At 36.4% G+C, this 16,716-nt stretch overlaps 1 protein-coding gene across 4 annotated transcripts in view; it reads left to right on the plus strand.

The window, feature by feature from the left end:
* The window catches only part of LOC108677608 (vascular endothelial growth factor receptor 1), a 68,856-nt gene that overhangs the window by 30,947 nt on the left and 21,193 nt on the right, over window positions 1-16,716 (plus strand). For 2 of the 4 annotated variants that reach the window (XM_047879926.1, XM_047879930.1), the window contains 5 exons: window positions 417-628; window positions 835-940; window positions 1,473-1,619; window positions 1,833-2,056; window positions 3,692-6,186. The exons of 1 other annotated variant lie outside the window; for it this stretch is intronic. In XM_047879926.1, the coding sequence (XP_047735882.1) occupies window positions 417-628; window positions 835-940; window positions 1,473-1,619; window positions 1,833-2,056; window positions 3,692-3,980 (978 nt within the window). In that variant the 3' untranslated portion in view covers window positions 3,981-6,186. Of the gene's footprint in view, window positions 1-416; window positions 629-834; window positions 941-1,472; window positions 1,620-1,832; window positions 2,057-3,691; window positions 6,187-8,100; window positions 8,157-16,716 lie in introns of those variants that run through there. One more of the 4 variants, XM_047879928.1, reaches the window with a different exon arrangement.

Genomic DNA, 16,716 nt, shown 5'->3' on the forward strand with positions numbered 1-16,716 from the left:
GATATACGAAGATAATTTGCTGGCCTGAAGAAATGTTCTTTCTCTATAGCCTCATTAAATTAATATGAATATATCTTAACAGTAATACGCTGTTTTAAATCCCAGTTCAATGGAGACTTTACTTATATCACTTACGATTCAATAAGAATTTATTGTCACTTATGCTATTTGTTAATCAATTTTCGCACGTGAATATGTACTATGAATTGGAAAATTCTACAACTCATCCTGAAATATTTAACGCGCTTGATTGCAACGTCATTTGATAAATTACCGAAGTGCTGTAATTTTGTGTGATCAGGACCTGCTGCCTATGACTCGAAAAAGTCTAATACTCTTCGGGAACTCTTTAACGCGTTTGATTTCAACGTAATTGTATAACGCTTCCTAAATTACTAAAGTATTGTACTGATCAGGACCTGCTGCCCATCAAGTGGATGTCGATCGAGGCGATCAGAGACCGCATGTTCAGCACCCAGAGCGACATCTGGGCCTACGGCATCGTGCTGTGGGAGCTCTTCAGTCTGGGCATGGCTCCGTACCCCGGGGTGGATGTCAACCCCAAGTTCCTGAGCGACCTCGAGAACGGCATGAGGAACGCCAAGCCCAAATACAGCAACGGGATAATGTAAGGCTCATTTTCGCCAAGATAGCTTTGATAACTGTTAACTTCGGCTGAAACATTTCTGAGAAAAATGTCCACTACAGCTGAAAATGCCGTTTCACTCATACTATTTTACACCAACAGGCTCTGCAATTGTATTCATTACTCCGATTTTTAATGAGCCTCAACAACATGTCAATGTTAAGTGATAATGATGCTCCCCGCGGCAGATACGAGCTGATGGAGGACTGCTGGACCGCTGAGCCCAGCGACCGCCCGAGCTTCTCCGAGATCCTGGCTCGCCTCGACCACCTCCTGCACGACGACGTCCGCGAGGTGAGACGAGCCAAGCTCGCCGTGTGGCTGGGATACGGGCGCGTATTTGTGTGGCTGGGATACGGACACGCGTTGGTGTGGTTGCCAGACCTAATGATGCCCTTCCTGTGTGTTCTTTTATAAATAATTAGCTTTATTTTCTTTCTACTGTACAATTTATTGATCACTTTACGTAAGAATTTGATTGATATTGAATGTGAATTCTTTTGCTTGTTCTGGTGGTGATGGCAGTCTCGAGTTTCCATTCAGATGTATCTTGATTATTTATTTTATTATTATTACACTTCTGTTACAAACTTTTACTTGAGATCCGCAATTCATGTTAATTGTAAACTTTTGCAACCTAAGGTTTTTAATGGCCAAAATTACGGTTATTTATGTAATCCATTCTTTGTGTCTTCACCGATCCCTCTGTATTAAGGAATCTAGGTTCAAGTTACGATTGCATTTTTGTGTTGAGGATTATGATCTGGATTCGTTACCTAAGCGAGTGTCCGTTGGTTTTCAGTCTCATATCTTCTCTTTCTATCAGAACTTCGAAAAGTTGAACGAAGAATACGATCGCAGCAACCAGAACTACTTCGCGGGGCGGACGGACTACCTCAGCATGTTCTCTTCCCCAGACTTCAACAACTTGCAGAAGGCGGAGAACGACGAGTGTCGATATTCCAATATGGAGGTTTGACTCAATTATTATTGTTATTGACTGGTAATAATAAGTTTTTCAATTTAGTAATTGGAAAGTTTGTGAAGTTCTTGTTCAGTGTTGAATTCTCCGAACCCCAATTTCAGGCGTTGTTTATGAAATTTTCCCAGAAATTTGTTGAAAATCAATTCATTCTAGATTAAAACAGAACGGTACATTTTTCATTAGATATATTCTTGTGTCCAGGACATGACTGAGGAAGAACGCCAGAAAGCCAGCGAGTATCTGAGTATGCGGAAGTCGTCGTACGCCGACCAGGGCGAAGTGCCGGGATATCTCAGCATGAAAACCTTCTCTGAGCATCATCCTTCTCCTCCTCCTCCTCCTGCTCCTGCTGCTGCTGCTGCTGCTGATCCCGTCGACATCTTCAGCCCCAACCCTCGGGACACTTCACTACCCAACGGCAGCAGGTAGAACTGAAGAGCTGTTCCCTATACTAGTTAATGTAAGGGCGCTGTTCCTGGCTATGGCTCTAGTCTCGTAGTCGTGCTACATTGTTGGGTTAGAACGTCTGATGTGAGAGAAACGGGGTCGTACAATGCTTGGCATCCAAGCATTTATGCAACATCAGTCATTGAAAATATAAGACGTCATAATCATAAAGTTAGAAATAAGTGAGGTTTCACCAAATGAAACGAGGGAAATTTAATATTTAGACCTTAAGATTGAGTTGATATTCTTATCTTAGTATCAGATTTGTTAATTTTTTTCAATAATTGCGTTGCAGTTTATATTGAATGCGTAAAAAATGTGAAAACACATACATTTTACGAATATGCGACTGAAAAAGAATGAAATCTCTGACATAACGAAAAAGATTGATCTGTACAGGAATCTTCATTGAGTCAGACTCATGCAATATTTAATCTCGTTGGAACCGAATCAGTAAAATTTTAATCGATGTCCAGATTTGGGTTTTGAACTCATTGTCATCTTCTGACTCACTCTCAATGCTTCTTTTTGTCTACATCTGACTGAGTATGCAAACTGTGTTGTGCTCATTGAGGTGAGTTCGAAGTCATTTCACTAAAAAATGCCAAAATATTTTTTTCTGTTTTTGTTTTTCACATGGTACCGACGCACTCAACTTAATGGTTTGTTAACAAAATTTTCTGAAAAGAAAACGGGACATTTTAATTTGCATTTATTCCTGTCCAACATCAACAGTCGTTGAGTAATTATTCCCACCCTATGAATGAAGTTGCCTAATTCAATTTTAAATTGAATATTATTAGGCAGCATTCATTCCCAATACATGACAATTTTACTATCGGTGGCGATTGTTGACTGCTGCTTTATTTTTACACAATTTTTTAGTTGTTTTAGAGTGAACTATCACGGATTTGTATTCTTGAAGCAAGTTTTCACTTTCAAAACAATCTTACACTTCATTAGATCGTTGAGATTAATTCTTCTATTATGGATTTCGGGAACTGGGATCTTTCGGAGCAAAGTGGCACTGTAATTACTAAAAGATTCACGTGCATCATCATGCTAACAAACCTGTCATTTTGTTTAATATTGCACGTGTTTTTAGCTGTTTGAATGTTGCAAAAAATGTAAATCTTTATTGTTTCAAGATGGTCGCCGCCAACACGATTCGATTAACCAAACTTCAAACTTGTTTATCCAGTTTCAAATGGCTTCCGGTTCTGAAACTTTATTTATAAACTTGTGAATACCACCTTACAGCGAAACACCAGAGTTAATGGACAGAAGCAAACACATTCACCGTGTGAAATGTTACCATGTGCTTTCCATTCGTATTTTCTATTTTTCAGTTGCCTGGAAGTTGCTGGTACATTCGCATTTAATATTGATATTCTCTTTAAGGTGTCTTAGCTGCACTTCCTTTCTGTCGTGTGCACTGTGTGTCGAGTTCAATGCTCATTGCTTTAAGTGTGATTTTTATTTCAAAACTAACCAAAATATTAGTCACTATGCATGTGCTTCCCATTACACGGCCGTTTCGTTTCGATTGTCTACAGCCATTTGGAATGTTTTTTTTGTCTGCATGCTTATGTTTATTTTCCCGATTTTTTCAGGTTCACTTTTCACACAGCAGATGACTTACCCAGGACAAAGGTACTTCATTCTCCTACCCCCTCTAGTGTATCCTCTTGTGTTTATACAAATTTGCTTCAAAATCCTAGTGCGACCAAAAATTACCCTATAGGTAAGAAAAGTTACCCTGAAAGCGAAGATAATGGCCGTAGGAGCGACGAAGAAACGCCGGAAAAAAATGCCCTCTTAACAATCCCTGAAGATGACGATGCACATAGTGATGATTCGCTCACTACACATGGGGCCAAATACCGTAACTTCAAAGTTTAACCATCGACAGACGAATATATATTAATACTTATAAGTATTTTAGTGAGATGTACATATAACAATTCGTTTATACGCAAGCATAGTCATTGAGACGTCCGCCGCTTATGTGATTTACGCTCGGCCAGTACAATATTCATACACTAATTGTTTAAGATTTTTTATCCGTGCTATGCATATTATGTAATGTTTTTTTCTTGTAGAAAAATAATTGTTACCACCATAGTTGTGCCAAGACCAATTACTTGCAGGTTATTACTGGTACTGGGTTTGGTTAACCTGGTTGCTAGCCTACGGAAACCACAGTAAACTGACACTGAGGTACTGACTTCCAATTAAGTACCGAAATTTATACGACTGCCCAAAGTTATTATCTTTCAAATCCTAAGCTGCTTAAGATTATAGCAATCGTGGTTAAATGGTTCTTGGAAATCGACAGCTTTTATTTATGTATTAAGTATGAATTATTAAAAGAGCAAACCATTGTTGAAATAGATGCTAAGCAATGGCTCACTTGCTGCTGGCTTCGTGTGTTTCAATTTATTTATTTATTGCTCACTATATTAATAATAGAATAACATCTTCTCGTGAATGCGCACCGGGAGGAGCAGTATTGTGCTCTGAACGCAAAATGATTGAACACGACTGAAGCTAATTGTAGGGTCTATAAAACGTCTGAATAATACAGGAAAAAACAAATTCCTATGTTTATTCTGTGTAAGATATTTTTTTATGTTTAGTGCGAACGCATTTACTGTGCGTATGAAATAATGATCAAAATCGAAACTGTATTTTGTATTCTAAATGGAAGTTCCAACTCACACCGCTGTTTCATTAATATTTTACTATGTAGATTTATCTATGTATATAAAATGATGTTCAATAATTCGTAATGTACATACAAACATTATAAGATTGACCAGAGTCAAAATATATAATTTGAAATTTATACTTTTAATACAGTAAATGATGAGACAAATACATCTTCTTATTAATATTATTAAGAATTAAAATTATTTAAAATTTCCTTTTTAGTTCTTTTTCCGAGAGCATTTAAATGATTTCAATGATCATTATGTGATGCAATTAATATCTTCCTTCTATGTAAATATCTTATATAACCTACGAGTATAACTTGGTGTACCTCGAGTGCCAAGGACTCGTCTTATGATTCTTGAAAAGAAATAATGAACGGGGAAAGTTTGTAAAATTGATCATGAGAATCATGAAATAAGAATATTGTTTTCAATGTTTTTAAAGAGATTTTTCAAATCTTAAACGCTTGAAGTTTTAAGATTTCTTGTCACAAATGCCTTCAAGATTCTTAATTTTATTTTACTTTAAAGCGTAATTTCCTGTGGGTGTTTGTTCTAGATCTCCGTTTCCCTTTATTTGCGCAAGTTTAACGCTCGCTAGTCTTGAGTTTTACGCGCTGGAAAATCTTGCTTATGAAATTTTTCGGAGTTTTCTGTCTAACTTATCTTGTCCCTTGGTACACTTCTCATCCTTATCACTTCGCATTGATACTTATCGGGAACTTGTTTATTTACACTCAATAATTTTGTTATGAACATACGTGTTCATATTCTTTCAATTTTCTTTACGAGACCAAATCATCTTGGATTTTTGGACATGTTATACGAACTTCTATCAATGTTTTTAGATGTTTATGTAATCGTGTTATTTTATGAGGGATTAAAACATGCGCAGCCCAGATTCTGCATTTTGAGCATTCCGTTGCGTGGAAAAATATTTTTTTATTGATTATATGCTTATAGTGAATGTTTTAGGAGAGATAATTAGAGCATAGATACTTTTATTACAATCGTCTCTATTTCAATAATATGATCGCGGACTCGTTCTAAACAATAACGTTATGCCGCTATGCACTTCATTTGATACTTCAATTTGTGTATTGAATCTTTTCCCTGTAGCGATCTTTCATATACAAATATTTCTATATTCCTCTTTGATTAAAAATGTATGCCTTGTTATCAGTTAACTTGTTATCTCAATAATCTAATATTTACAATTATCTCAAAGCTTGCGAAAGCTACGGAATCACTGCGGAAATAATACCTTTTTATGAAATTGCAATCTAGTGGATTACAGGTTGAATCCTTTGTATAGTGCGGTGTAGACATGACAGTCATACTTGTATGAATGTGGTTTGTTATAATTCGAAACGTGAGTAAACGGTAATGCAATTTATGATTTTAACTGTCCTCTGCTCAACTGCTTATAATAATAATATAATATAATAATAAATAATAATAATAATAATAATAGCGGTTCCAGCGTATGTTAGGCCGTAGGCCTGTCGCCGATTCTGAACATCGCAGAACATTCGCAGCTTGCTGCGGGCTTGAACTCGCAACTCACTGCTACAATTCTGCTTTGCTTAACCGCCCGGCCTCCTTGCCGATTCTGACCAGAAACTGGCGCACAGAGCTGGGATCGAACCCGCACCTCTCTGCGCCAATCTTGGTACTCTGAACTGTAAACACTGGGCCACCCTGCCCCTGGTTCACCCTGGTTCACCCTGGCTTGTTCAGAGCACTTCATTACCGCCATGAATTATTATTATTACTTCATTGTTGCCTAACACAAAAGTTACGCGAGAAAAACGTCCCAACACAAGGAACGTCCGTCGGAATAAACTGGGTAACTTGGTTGTTGTTGTGGTTCTTGTTAAAGACGTCAAGTATCTGTGAGGTTGACCTCTTTTTTTTGACTTGCAGTATAACTAGTTTACTAGAGAAAAGATTCAGCATTTTACAAACTATAAAACTTTCATGTGTTGGCAGTATTTGAAATCGAATCAAGCTCGCATTTTTTTACTGAACAAAAATTTTGTGAAATTTTACTGAATGTTAATTTGTTCAGTTAAATCTAAGCATCCGATGTTGCTTGGCTGTTCTCACGACCCGGCGACATCGTTATGCTGTGGCATAGCAACTACAACGACATTATTGAACATTTAATTTCATAATACAAAGAAAGCTTGTCTATTGGTTTGCCTCCTGACCTTCAGACGTCAAATCTGCTCTCATGTTAGGGTTACTTTAGGCTTTAAAGTATCACTTGCATGTTACTCAGTCGTAGGATGGACATCCTTTCTCAGCGATTGTCTGTGGTGGCTTTAGGAAACTCTGCGTAGGAAAAAAATGAAAAATATATAAAAATATATCAATAAGAACTAAGTTGTATAATATATACCATGTCACTGTCTCGACTTGGGAAAGGATCCGGGTGAAAATGGATTGTAGCCCACTATATGTCTGATGAGGTAATAACGTTGATTAAATGTTATTTCAACGAAATCCAGTTATCAACTGATAATAAACGTTGTTTCAGCGTCATTTGTCTGGAGGAAAGTTTGAAGATCGAAGTTGAGTTCGATTTAAATAAAAGTCTAACACTCTCCTGTGAAAGGTCTTACGAAGTTTCGCAGTTTCATGTACATAAAAATTTCGGATAAAGTTCGCATAGATATCGGGCCAGTTTCGTCCAAATTCAACGAAATCCCCGTAATAAGATTGAATAAATCTAGAGAACAGTTTGGCACGATTTGAAACAAATCAAGGTTAACCCTCGGATTATAATAAGACAAATCTAGTACTAGGTTGGCCCGAATCCCGGTCAACGCTTGGTTTAAAGGCCCGTTGTTTGATAATTAAAAAAATAATTGTTTGCTAGGTTGGCCCGAATCCCGGTCAACCCTTGGTTTAAAGGCCCGTTGTTTGATAATTAAAAAAAGAATTGTTTGTCTACATCATCGGATTACCTAACAACATTGGCCGTGCCCTTGGCAGCGGTGTCATCAATTCGCGACTATTGGCAGTGCAGGCAGAAGCGGGCGGGGAAACCCAGTCTGTGAAGCCCCTCAGTGGCAGGCGGTGAGGACAGAGCTCTACCACTTCAACTTTTGGCCATACTTCAACCCAACAAAATCTAGTTCCACTCCACTTGATTTAATTAGTTCCTCGTAAGCCAATTCTATCCATAGACAAATGCATTTTAAAAAACAGAATTTAATAATGCTTCATTGAATCACGCAGATATTCAATCGAGGTTTGTGTCATCAGTATTAATCGAACTGATATTAAGCATTCAGCCGATGATATTTTTGAGTTACTCCTCACATTAGGAGCCATTTCAATTCCTCAGTGGCATAAAGTAAGTCATTGTTTAGTGCTCTCAAGTTAGAATTATGACGTAATCTTAGATTTAGCGTACGTTTTGAGTTGTTACCAGCGAATAACTCTGCACTTCCATAATTTATTGCAGTTTACATAGATTTTAGCTCGCCTGCTCTAGCTCGCATGGAACTGTCGGTTGAAACGTCAATTACCAAAGTATCTGCCGACCAGTCCTGAGAAACTAACGGATTTGAAGCATTCAACTTATAACTCATATTTCAAGCGAAACGTATTTTTTCAACGTTCAAGCGAAAAAAATATATGTAGGAAGCTCTCCCACAACGAAGTTCCATAATTTTTTCTAGTACCAATTCATTTATTGATATCATCAAAAGATATGTGTGCCGACAAAGATTATTAAGCTAAACCGCTGGTTTATTAAATTGAGGTGGAGATCTTATTTTGGTGTTTAAGTGCCTGCTGTCTGTTAAAACTTCTTTAAAATCGCGGGAAAAGTGTGAGATCTTTTTGGCATCCATGGCCGAACTGAGCGGAACATGATAAATATAGGACTTGTGCGTACATGGAGGGCGACCAGTTGCTGACCATATTTGATCGAGTTGAAACATGGTTAAAGTAATTGTAACCTAGGCTTCTTGACTTCAAGAACAATTGTGTGCAAGTTTAAACTAGAATAATTGGCAATGAAATGCCAGCTGTTGTCGCAAGCCACTTACCTGGTGTCGGCAACCCACAATCAAATGAAAACATTACACTTCATTGATGCGCTAATCATTTGCGCCTGAATCAAAATAAGTTGAAACTAATACTACAATTATCAAGTACTTTTTTACTTTTTTAATAATTCATACTTAATACACAAGTGAAAGCAGTCAATTTCCAGGAACCGTTTAACCCTCGATTGAAGGTAGTAAAGGATCTTAAGAAGGTACGTGATCACAAAAGTTCGGGGATCAGAGACACAGAGGCTCCTGTGTTTAGCAGTCGTTGGCTGGCGGTCCTGACGGAGTTGGTTAGTGGAGAAGTGACTGCCTCAATGTTACTGCTGCTGAGGCCACCGCTCCTGAGACGCATACATAAAACCTAACGCCACCGCTCCTGAGACGCACACATAAAACCTAACGCCACCGCTCCTGAGACGCACACATAAAACCTAACGCCACCGCTCCTGAGACGCACACATAAAACCTCCAGCGCCTGAGTTTGCACAGTGGACCAGTGGCTCGTCTACAGTCTTATGCTTTTTGTGCTCGATGATGAAAATTAATTATACCGCCAAGAATTCATGATATGAAATAAGGCAGGAGTTGAGGTCGAAACGAAGGAATTTCATAAACAATTTTCTTATTTTTTTCAGAAAATGGAGCGTAGAAAATCATCTTAATATTCTGCCGCATGAGCTTTGCTAATAAGTTGATTCTAACATATGTGAATATCTATGCGTAAGAATTGTGTAAGATGTGAATATGCGTAAGAATTGACGACGCAGATAACTGATTGAAGCATAAGTTTTATCCTGTAATATTTATGGAATATTTTGCATTCTTTCTATTTTTCAAATCTAACAACCATATTCAATGTCGCTAGCTTCTAATTAAAGGACATATGTTTCTCCCTAGAGTGACTGTCATCATTTTTCAAAGGTTCAATCACGGCGATAATTTCCATACAATCCTCTTAAAGGCTATTTTGTTTGACATCCAAAGGTCATAGACAAGTCATACCTTAGGCTTAAGCAAATTAGCTCATCCTATAGCGTGTCGTACATTCTATTGATATTATATAGTGACGTACATAATTAAATGCGTGTCTATTGCGTTTACTCAGCATTCATTCCGTATGAGTTGGAAAAATAGCTTGTATGTATTTTATTATCATTGATGTGATTCTCTGTACGGATAAAGTATACGAAGCAGTAATATCAGTCCATAATTTTGCATTGTTATCCTAAGGTATGGAATAAAATGAATTATAGTTTGTTCATGCAACTGAATTTATGACAATAAATTGGTCGAATAGTAAGTGGAGATAAAATAAATGAACTTAAATCCCAGTTACAAATTTAGCCTCAAAATGATTATAAAAATTGTGTGGGAGCTTTACAATATCAAAAAGCTTGTGCAATCCACTTGATAAGAATCAACTTTACATAAATGATCTTTGAGACTTGAAAATCTCATTTTGGATTAATGCTGGTCAGAAAAAAATCATATTTTTATGCATTTATAATTATTTGATTTATTTCTAACATGGGTCTTTCTAAAATTCCAATATAAAGTAGCATAAAAGACTCGTTTGAACGAGCAGCACTATATCATTCTGACGTGGGATCTCCAAATGAATAATTTTTGCTCCTAATGTTCTCGGATGGAATACAGTATAAGAAGCTATATTTCTAGTTCTAGGTGTCGGGAATTGTGACGAAAATTGTAATATATAGTTTTTTGTATGGATTATACCATGCATAATTACTTAAATCATAACTCTCTAAATCTCAGATGCCAGATCATGTTGCTTTTGCGATAATCATGGTTAGATCTCGACGCAATGGGTAGGTGCAGCTGAATTACCCATTAGAACATTTCTGATATATCATGTGATGGTGATATCAGGGCGGCCCAGTGGTTGGGCAGGGTGGCCCATTGGTTAAAGTTCAGAGTACCAGGATTGGCGCAGAGAGGCGCGGGTTCGATCCCAGCTCTGTGTGCCAGTTTCTGGTCAGAATCGGCGAGAAGGCCGGGCGGTTAAGCACAGCAGAATTGGAGCAGTGAGTTGCGAGTTCGAGACCGCTAAAAGCTGTGGATGTTCGGCAATGTGAAGAATCGGCGACAGGCCAACGGCCTACTAAACGCTGAAACCGCTATTATTATTATTATTATTATTATTATTATTATTATTATTATTATTATTATTAATATGGATATTAATTATTATTAATCAATTTCAATCCATGGTTGAACTAGTATAAGGTTGACCCATGAGAAGCTCATTTTTGCTGATGTAATTTGATGTTCTCCTGTGATGTCACTGATCTCAGTGACGTCACGGGCATTAACCAATCACCAAAACGCAATCAAACCAGTCGACCAATCCGTAATGGGAATGACGGGTTTGTTTACGTTTATTGATCTACGTGACGCAACAAGAAAGCTGAACTGAAAGACGGAAATTCACGTGGGTCAACCTTATACAGTGTGTAAAAAAAAGATATTCAACTTCGAATGGCTGTAATTCGAAAAGTAATAAAGGTAAAAAAATTTGGAAGGTCAGGATTTGTTCCCTATGTTTTTCTGAATCTCAGTGACATGTGCTAAAATCGTGCTTGCGCAAGTTTTAGTGAGATCATTTTGCATAATCATTACATTGTCTTGACATGTTTTCTTTTCGCTGTTTTATTTTTTGTATCTTTGGTGAGACAAAAACATGGCAATCTTTGATGAGAGGCAATCATGGCAATCTTTGGAGAGACACAATCATGGCAATCTTTGGTGAGAAGCAATCATGGCAATCTTTGGTGAGCGACAATCATGGCAATCTTTGATGAGACAAAAACATGGCAATCTTGGGTGACAGACAATCATGGCAATCTTTGCTGAGAGGCAATCATGGCAATCTTTGGTGAGAGGCAATCATGGCAATCTTTGGTGAATTTCAAAACCAAAGATTGCCTCTTACCAAAGATTGCCAGGATTGTCGCTCACCAAAGATTGCCATGATTGCTTCTCACCAAAGATTGCCATGATTGCCTCTCACCAAAGATTGCCATGATTGTCTCTCACCAAAGATTACCATGTTTTTGTCTCACCAATGATTGTCATGATTGCCTCTCACCAGAGATTGTCATGATTGCCTCTCACCAAAGATTGCCATGATTGTGTCTCACCAAAGATTGCCATGATTGTGTCTCACCAAAGATTGTCATGATTGCCTCTCACCAAAGATTGCCATGATTGTGTCTCACCAAAGATTGCCATGATTGCCTCTCACCAAAGATTACCATGATTGCCTCTAATTAAAGATTGCCATGATTGTGCCTCACCAAAGATTGTCATGAATGTCTCTCACCAAAGATTGCCATGATTGTGCCTCACCAAAGATTGTAATGATTGCCTCGCTCACCAAAGATTGCCATGATTGTGTCTCACCAAAATTGTCATGATTGCCCCTCACCAAAGATTGCCATGTTTTTGTCTCACCAAAGATATAAAAAATAAAACAGCGAAAAGAAAACATGTCAAGACAACGTAATGATTATGCAAAATGATCTTACTAAAACTTTGCGCAAGCACGATTTTAGCACACGTCACTGAAAGTTCTATCAAACGCTTATGGCTACATCGATCTGTCGGACTTTTGGTGGAGAGATGCAGAAAAACATAGGGAATAAATCCTGACCTTCCAAATTTTTTTAAATCTATTACTTTTCCAGTTTCAGCCATTCAAAGTTGAATATAGTTTTTTTGGACACCCGGTATAGTTCAACTATGATTTTAATCCCCGTGTTTGATTGTACTTCGACCTTAGCTCTCGACTTCCGTGGTTGAAGAGAATATTTGGTACGTGTTTTTGTTAGGAATCATGTTCAGACAATTTACGGTCGTTTTACGGCATTAATGTGTTCATACTCGCATTAATGTGTTCACTAATGTGTTCATACTCATCATTTTCCTTAGTTTGTTAGCACAATGTGCAATATTAATTTATCAGAAATTACTGTATATTCGTTTTGCAGAAACCGATTTTAAGAAGAAATGACGAGAATTCACGTACTCAAATCCTTTGAAGCGAATAAATTCTGCACGTAGAGAAAGTATTTGAACAATTTTGAAATGTTCTCCATTGTGAATTTAAACATGTAAAAATATTATGAAAATGGATGGTATATAATGCGTGAAATTAAAATAAGTTAAGACGATAAATGTTACAGAGGTGTACTAAAAAACTACGAAAATATCAATCCAAAATATCGAGAAAATCCAAAAAGTTAACATTATAGTGCAAAAAAATACCTTGATGCTAACCTCGACCGCAAGCAAGGACCCAGACAAACAACCAAGCACTCCTTAACGCAAAATATGCAACAAATTCCTTCGTTGAAGAATAAAAACTCATTTTTAATTATTTCCTACGAATATTGCATTTTCCGATTGATTTCGTGAATATCTGAAAAAATTTATCTTAACGGATGCTGCAAGCTTCAATACTCGACCGCGTCGTTTATGAAGACACGAGAAAGCGCTGCATGTCGTCTATGGTTTCACTGATGAAATTATTTGGCGCTGCAGTCAATTTAATTAGCAACTAATGAACATTATTCTAATTTTATTCAAACTTAAAATTTAGAATGTGAGTATGTCGTTGTGTTTTTTATTTGTGTTTCTTTTTAGCGCATTTTCTCATTTATAGAAAAAGTCGCTATTGTGCTCGTCATGTCAGTCCTACTGTCTGTCTGTCCATCTGTCTGTCCGTCTGTCTGTCCATCTGTCCGTCTGTCCGTCTGTCCGTCTGTCCGCCTGTCCGTCTGTCCGTCTGTCCGTCCATCCGTCCGTGACCACGTTTCCAACGACGAGAAAATGCGCTCTCTGTCACTCACTGCAATGAGTACTGAGTTATATTTTTTATTATTCGACAGTTTGATACTCTTTTAAATGAAAAAATGTGTGTTATTTTAAACCAAAAAATAACTAAGTTATAGGCAATAGACATGTAGATTTATACGAGCTACAGGTGTCCACTTCAGTTGCTGTGCTCGTGGTGTATGCGCGCCACTTCACTCGAGTGACGATCCTTGAGGCAGCAGTGAATTAACGACGTATACGTGTGCAGTGCAGTTCAAAGTCTCTTCATGGTGCGGTGCGCGGTACTGATGTGGTTCATTGCTCTATATATATTCATTATTCCCGCCAAATTCTTAATATTATAATAATCTAATTTGTCCATCACGATAATAATTTATTTTAGGAGTTGAGTAAACTCAAATTTAATTCATGCTGGTATATATCGTTAGGATTTAAATAAATAAATAATAATAATAATACAAGTGGTCAACTGGTCAACTTATATACAAATAATACAACTGGTTTGTGTTGACTAACCACTATCATGCAGTTGCCTTATAGTTTGAATAATAATTTGGAAATTTACTTGTTGCTTGCAATTCATCGTTTTTGAAGTTTGTGATTAACAAAGTTATTTTATTATGTCTAAATAGTTTGGCTTATGGCTGAAATATATAACTACCTCTGCAACAATCAATTTTTCAGTCAACTGTGATGTTTCTGCGGCGGCATTTTTCCTACCTAGACGCTCATCGCTATTAGTTGTAGATTTCAGACCATTATTTTACCAGAAATTTTTTTATTTAAATATTTTTGCTTGCATCAGACTGCCTGAACATTTCATTTAAAAGCCTGTCATTTATGTATAAAATAAATAATGTGATTGCGTGCATTAATGTGTGAGGCGTTAACTGAAACTACCAAATGCTGACTTTATAGTGACTAACGACCCCATAGAGAATTATTAATATAATCGTTATTGTTCACTCATGATGTGAACCTCGTAACAAATATTTTATTTACCCACGAAATAAACACCGAGTTATCGTTTTAAATTAATTTATAACATGAAGGAGTATTTTATTCTTTTCTTGAGCAAATTTTATCGTGAAGTGTGCAAAGGAAATATTCTCGCACACATATTCTGGAAATATGAACGATTGAGTGTCAGTTTCTTGGGTTTCGTGAACTTTGCTCTCAAGAATTGTTGACAGTTTATGAAGTCCGCACAATAATATTCAATAATAAAGGCGGTTTTTTAATATTTCGATGAAGTTTTAATACTAAATTGAACGAATGAAGTTGATTATTTCCAGAAAAACTTTTAACTTTTCGTAGTAAGAAAATTTTCATAATAAAGTCTAGATTGGCATCAAGTTTGCTTCGTGATAAAAGAATCTGCAATGCAAAATGTATATTATTTTAATAATGAATGTAAAGAAGGTAAAAGAACAACTTTCGTGCTAGTGTGACGACTCCACGTTGTTATTTTCCTTCCTAAGTGAGAACTATATATAGTAAAGATGTCCCCAAATATTAGTAATTTTTTAAATTGTGGTTTTTACGCGTAGCATAAGTAAAGTGGACATAAACCTCATCGTGGATAAAATTAAAAGGCCAATAAATTTACTGTATGAAAGTTCAGATTGCGAGCCAAGATGGATTACTGGCAAAAACGGTTAGGTTTTGGTAAAATTAATTTTTTATTTCGTATTGTGTAGCAGATATGCATCTTGTATCGTAAATTTATCAATTAATAATTCTGATCTATATGGGCGTCCTGCCTCCCGATTACTGCAACAGAATGTCTTCACTAATAAATTATAGCAGCAAAATGTATTCAAAAATAAATTTTGCACGAAAACTCATGAGTGCATACTGTGTTTTCCATTTTTTAACGATATTTAATTCCTGTATTGTCCGTTAATCTAAAAAATGAATCTGAAGCTGCGCAAGAAGGCCAATTAAGAATTGATTGGCAGATCCATGCAGTTGAAAATCGGAATAAATATTGCAACAATTCTTATTGAATATGATGTAGTATTTATACAGTATCATCTCCTGCCACATTTTAACGCGTTCTTGGCCACATTGCATCATTAAGTTTAAGGATAAAACATGGTTGAAATGAATAAAAACTAAAAACAATCAACTACATGCATAACTAATGTCTTCATTATGAACGCTTGCTTTAAGAATAATCAAAATCAAACCATCCTTCGAATAAATTGATGATTGCCGTACTGATGTGAGTTTTATAACAATAATAATATTGTTCTTCTGTCTCTACCCGGCCCATCACATTGGCTATCTGTTGAAAACATCGCAAATGCGAACAGTTTTTCTTCATATCGTCACCTCTTTAGAGATCGGAAGCCGGAAGCTTTGAATAATAACCCGAATAAACATAACTATAATTATTAATTATGTCTTGCATGCAATGCAGAGCTATCGTAACTTGAGAACTGAACGCCCATGCTTGAATCGCGGTCATACGTCAACGCTTTAGTCATTCGTTCATTTCAAGTCCTGTCGTCTGAAAGCAGCTGATTTTATAAATAGTTATTATTTATTATGAAGCTATTTAGTATTAACAAATTATCAAACAATTCATATTATGTAACATTATGGTCACATAATATAATTCATGAGATATTTAAGGTATGTCCCAAATCGCACACGTCGTCAAATTCATAAACAAATTTGTGATTAGACCGAGTTGAATAAAATAATTTTACGTTTACACCAGCTTAAAAAGTATAGTATTAGTATTAACATTTTGTGTTGAACAGACTTATTTGTGAAATTATAGAAGAATGGCCAGTGTTGGCGCATATATTATTCCACAATCTATGTATATATTCATATATTCAATTCATTATGCATATATTGAGTTTAAGTTTTTATCAACATACAAAAGCATTTTGCTCAAGATTTTTATTCGCATGTTAACTAATGATTTAACTGAATTCTTTGAATTTCATAATGCATTTATCTCGTATTAGTATCCAAGTTTTA

Source organism: Hyalella azteca, unplaced genomic scaffold (assembly GCF_000764305.2).
Source record: "Hyalella azteca isolate HAZT.00-mixed unplaced genomic scaffold, Hazt_2.0.2 contig4222, whole genome shotgun sequence".
In the NCBI taxonomy this organism is placed as follows: domain Eukaryota; kingdom Metazoa; phylum Arthropoda; class Malacostraca; order Amphipoda; family Hyalellidae; genus Hyalella; species Hyalella azteca.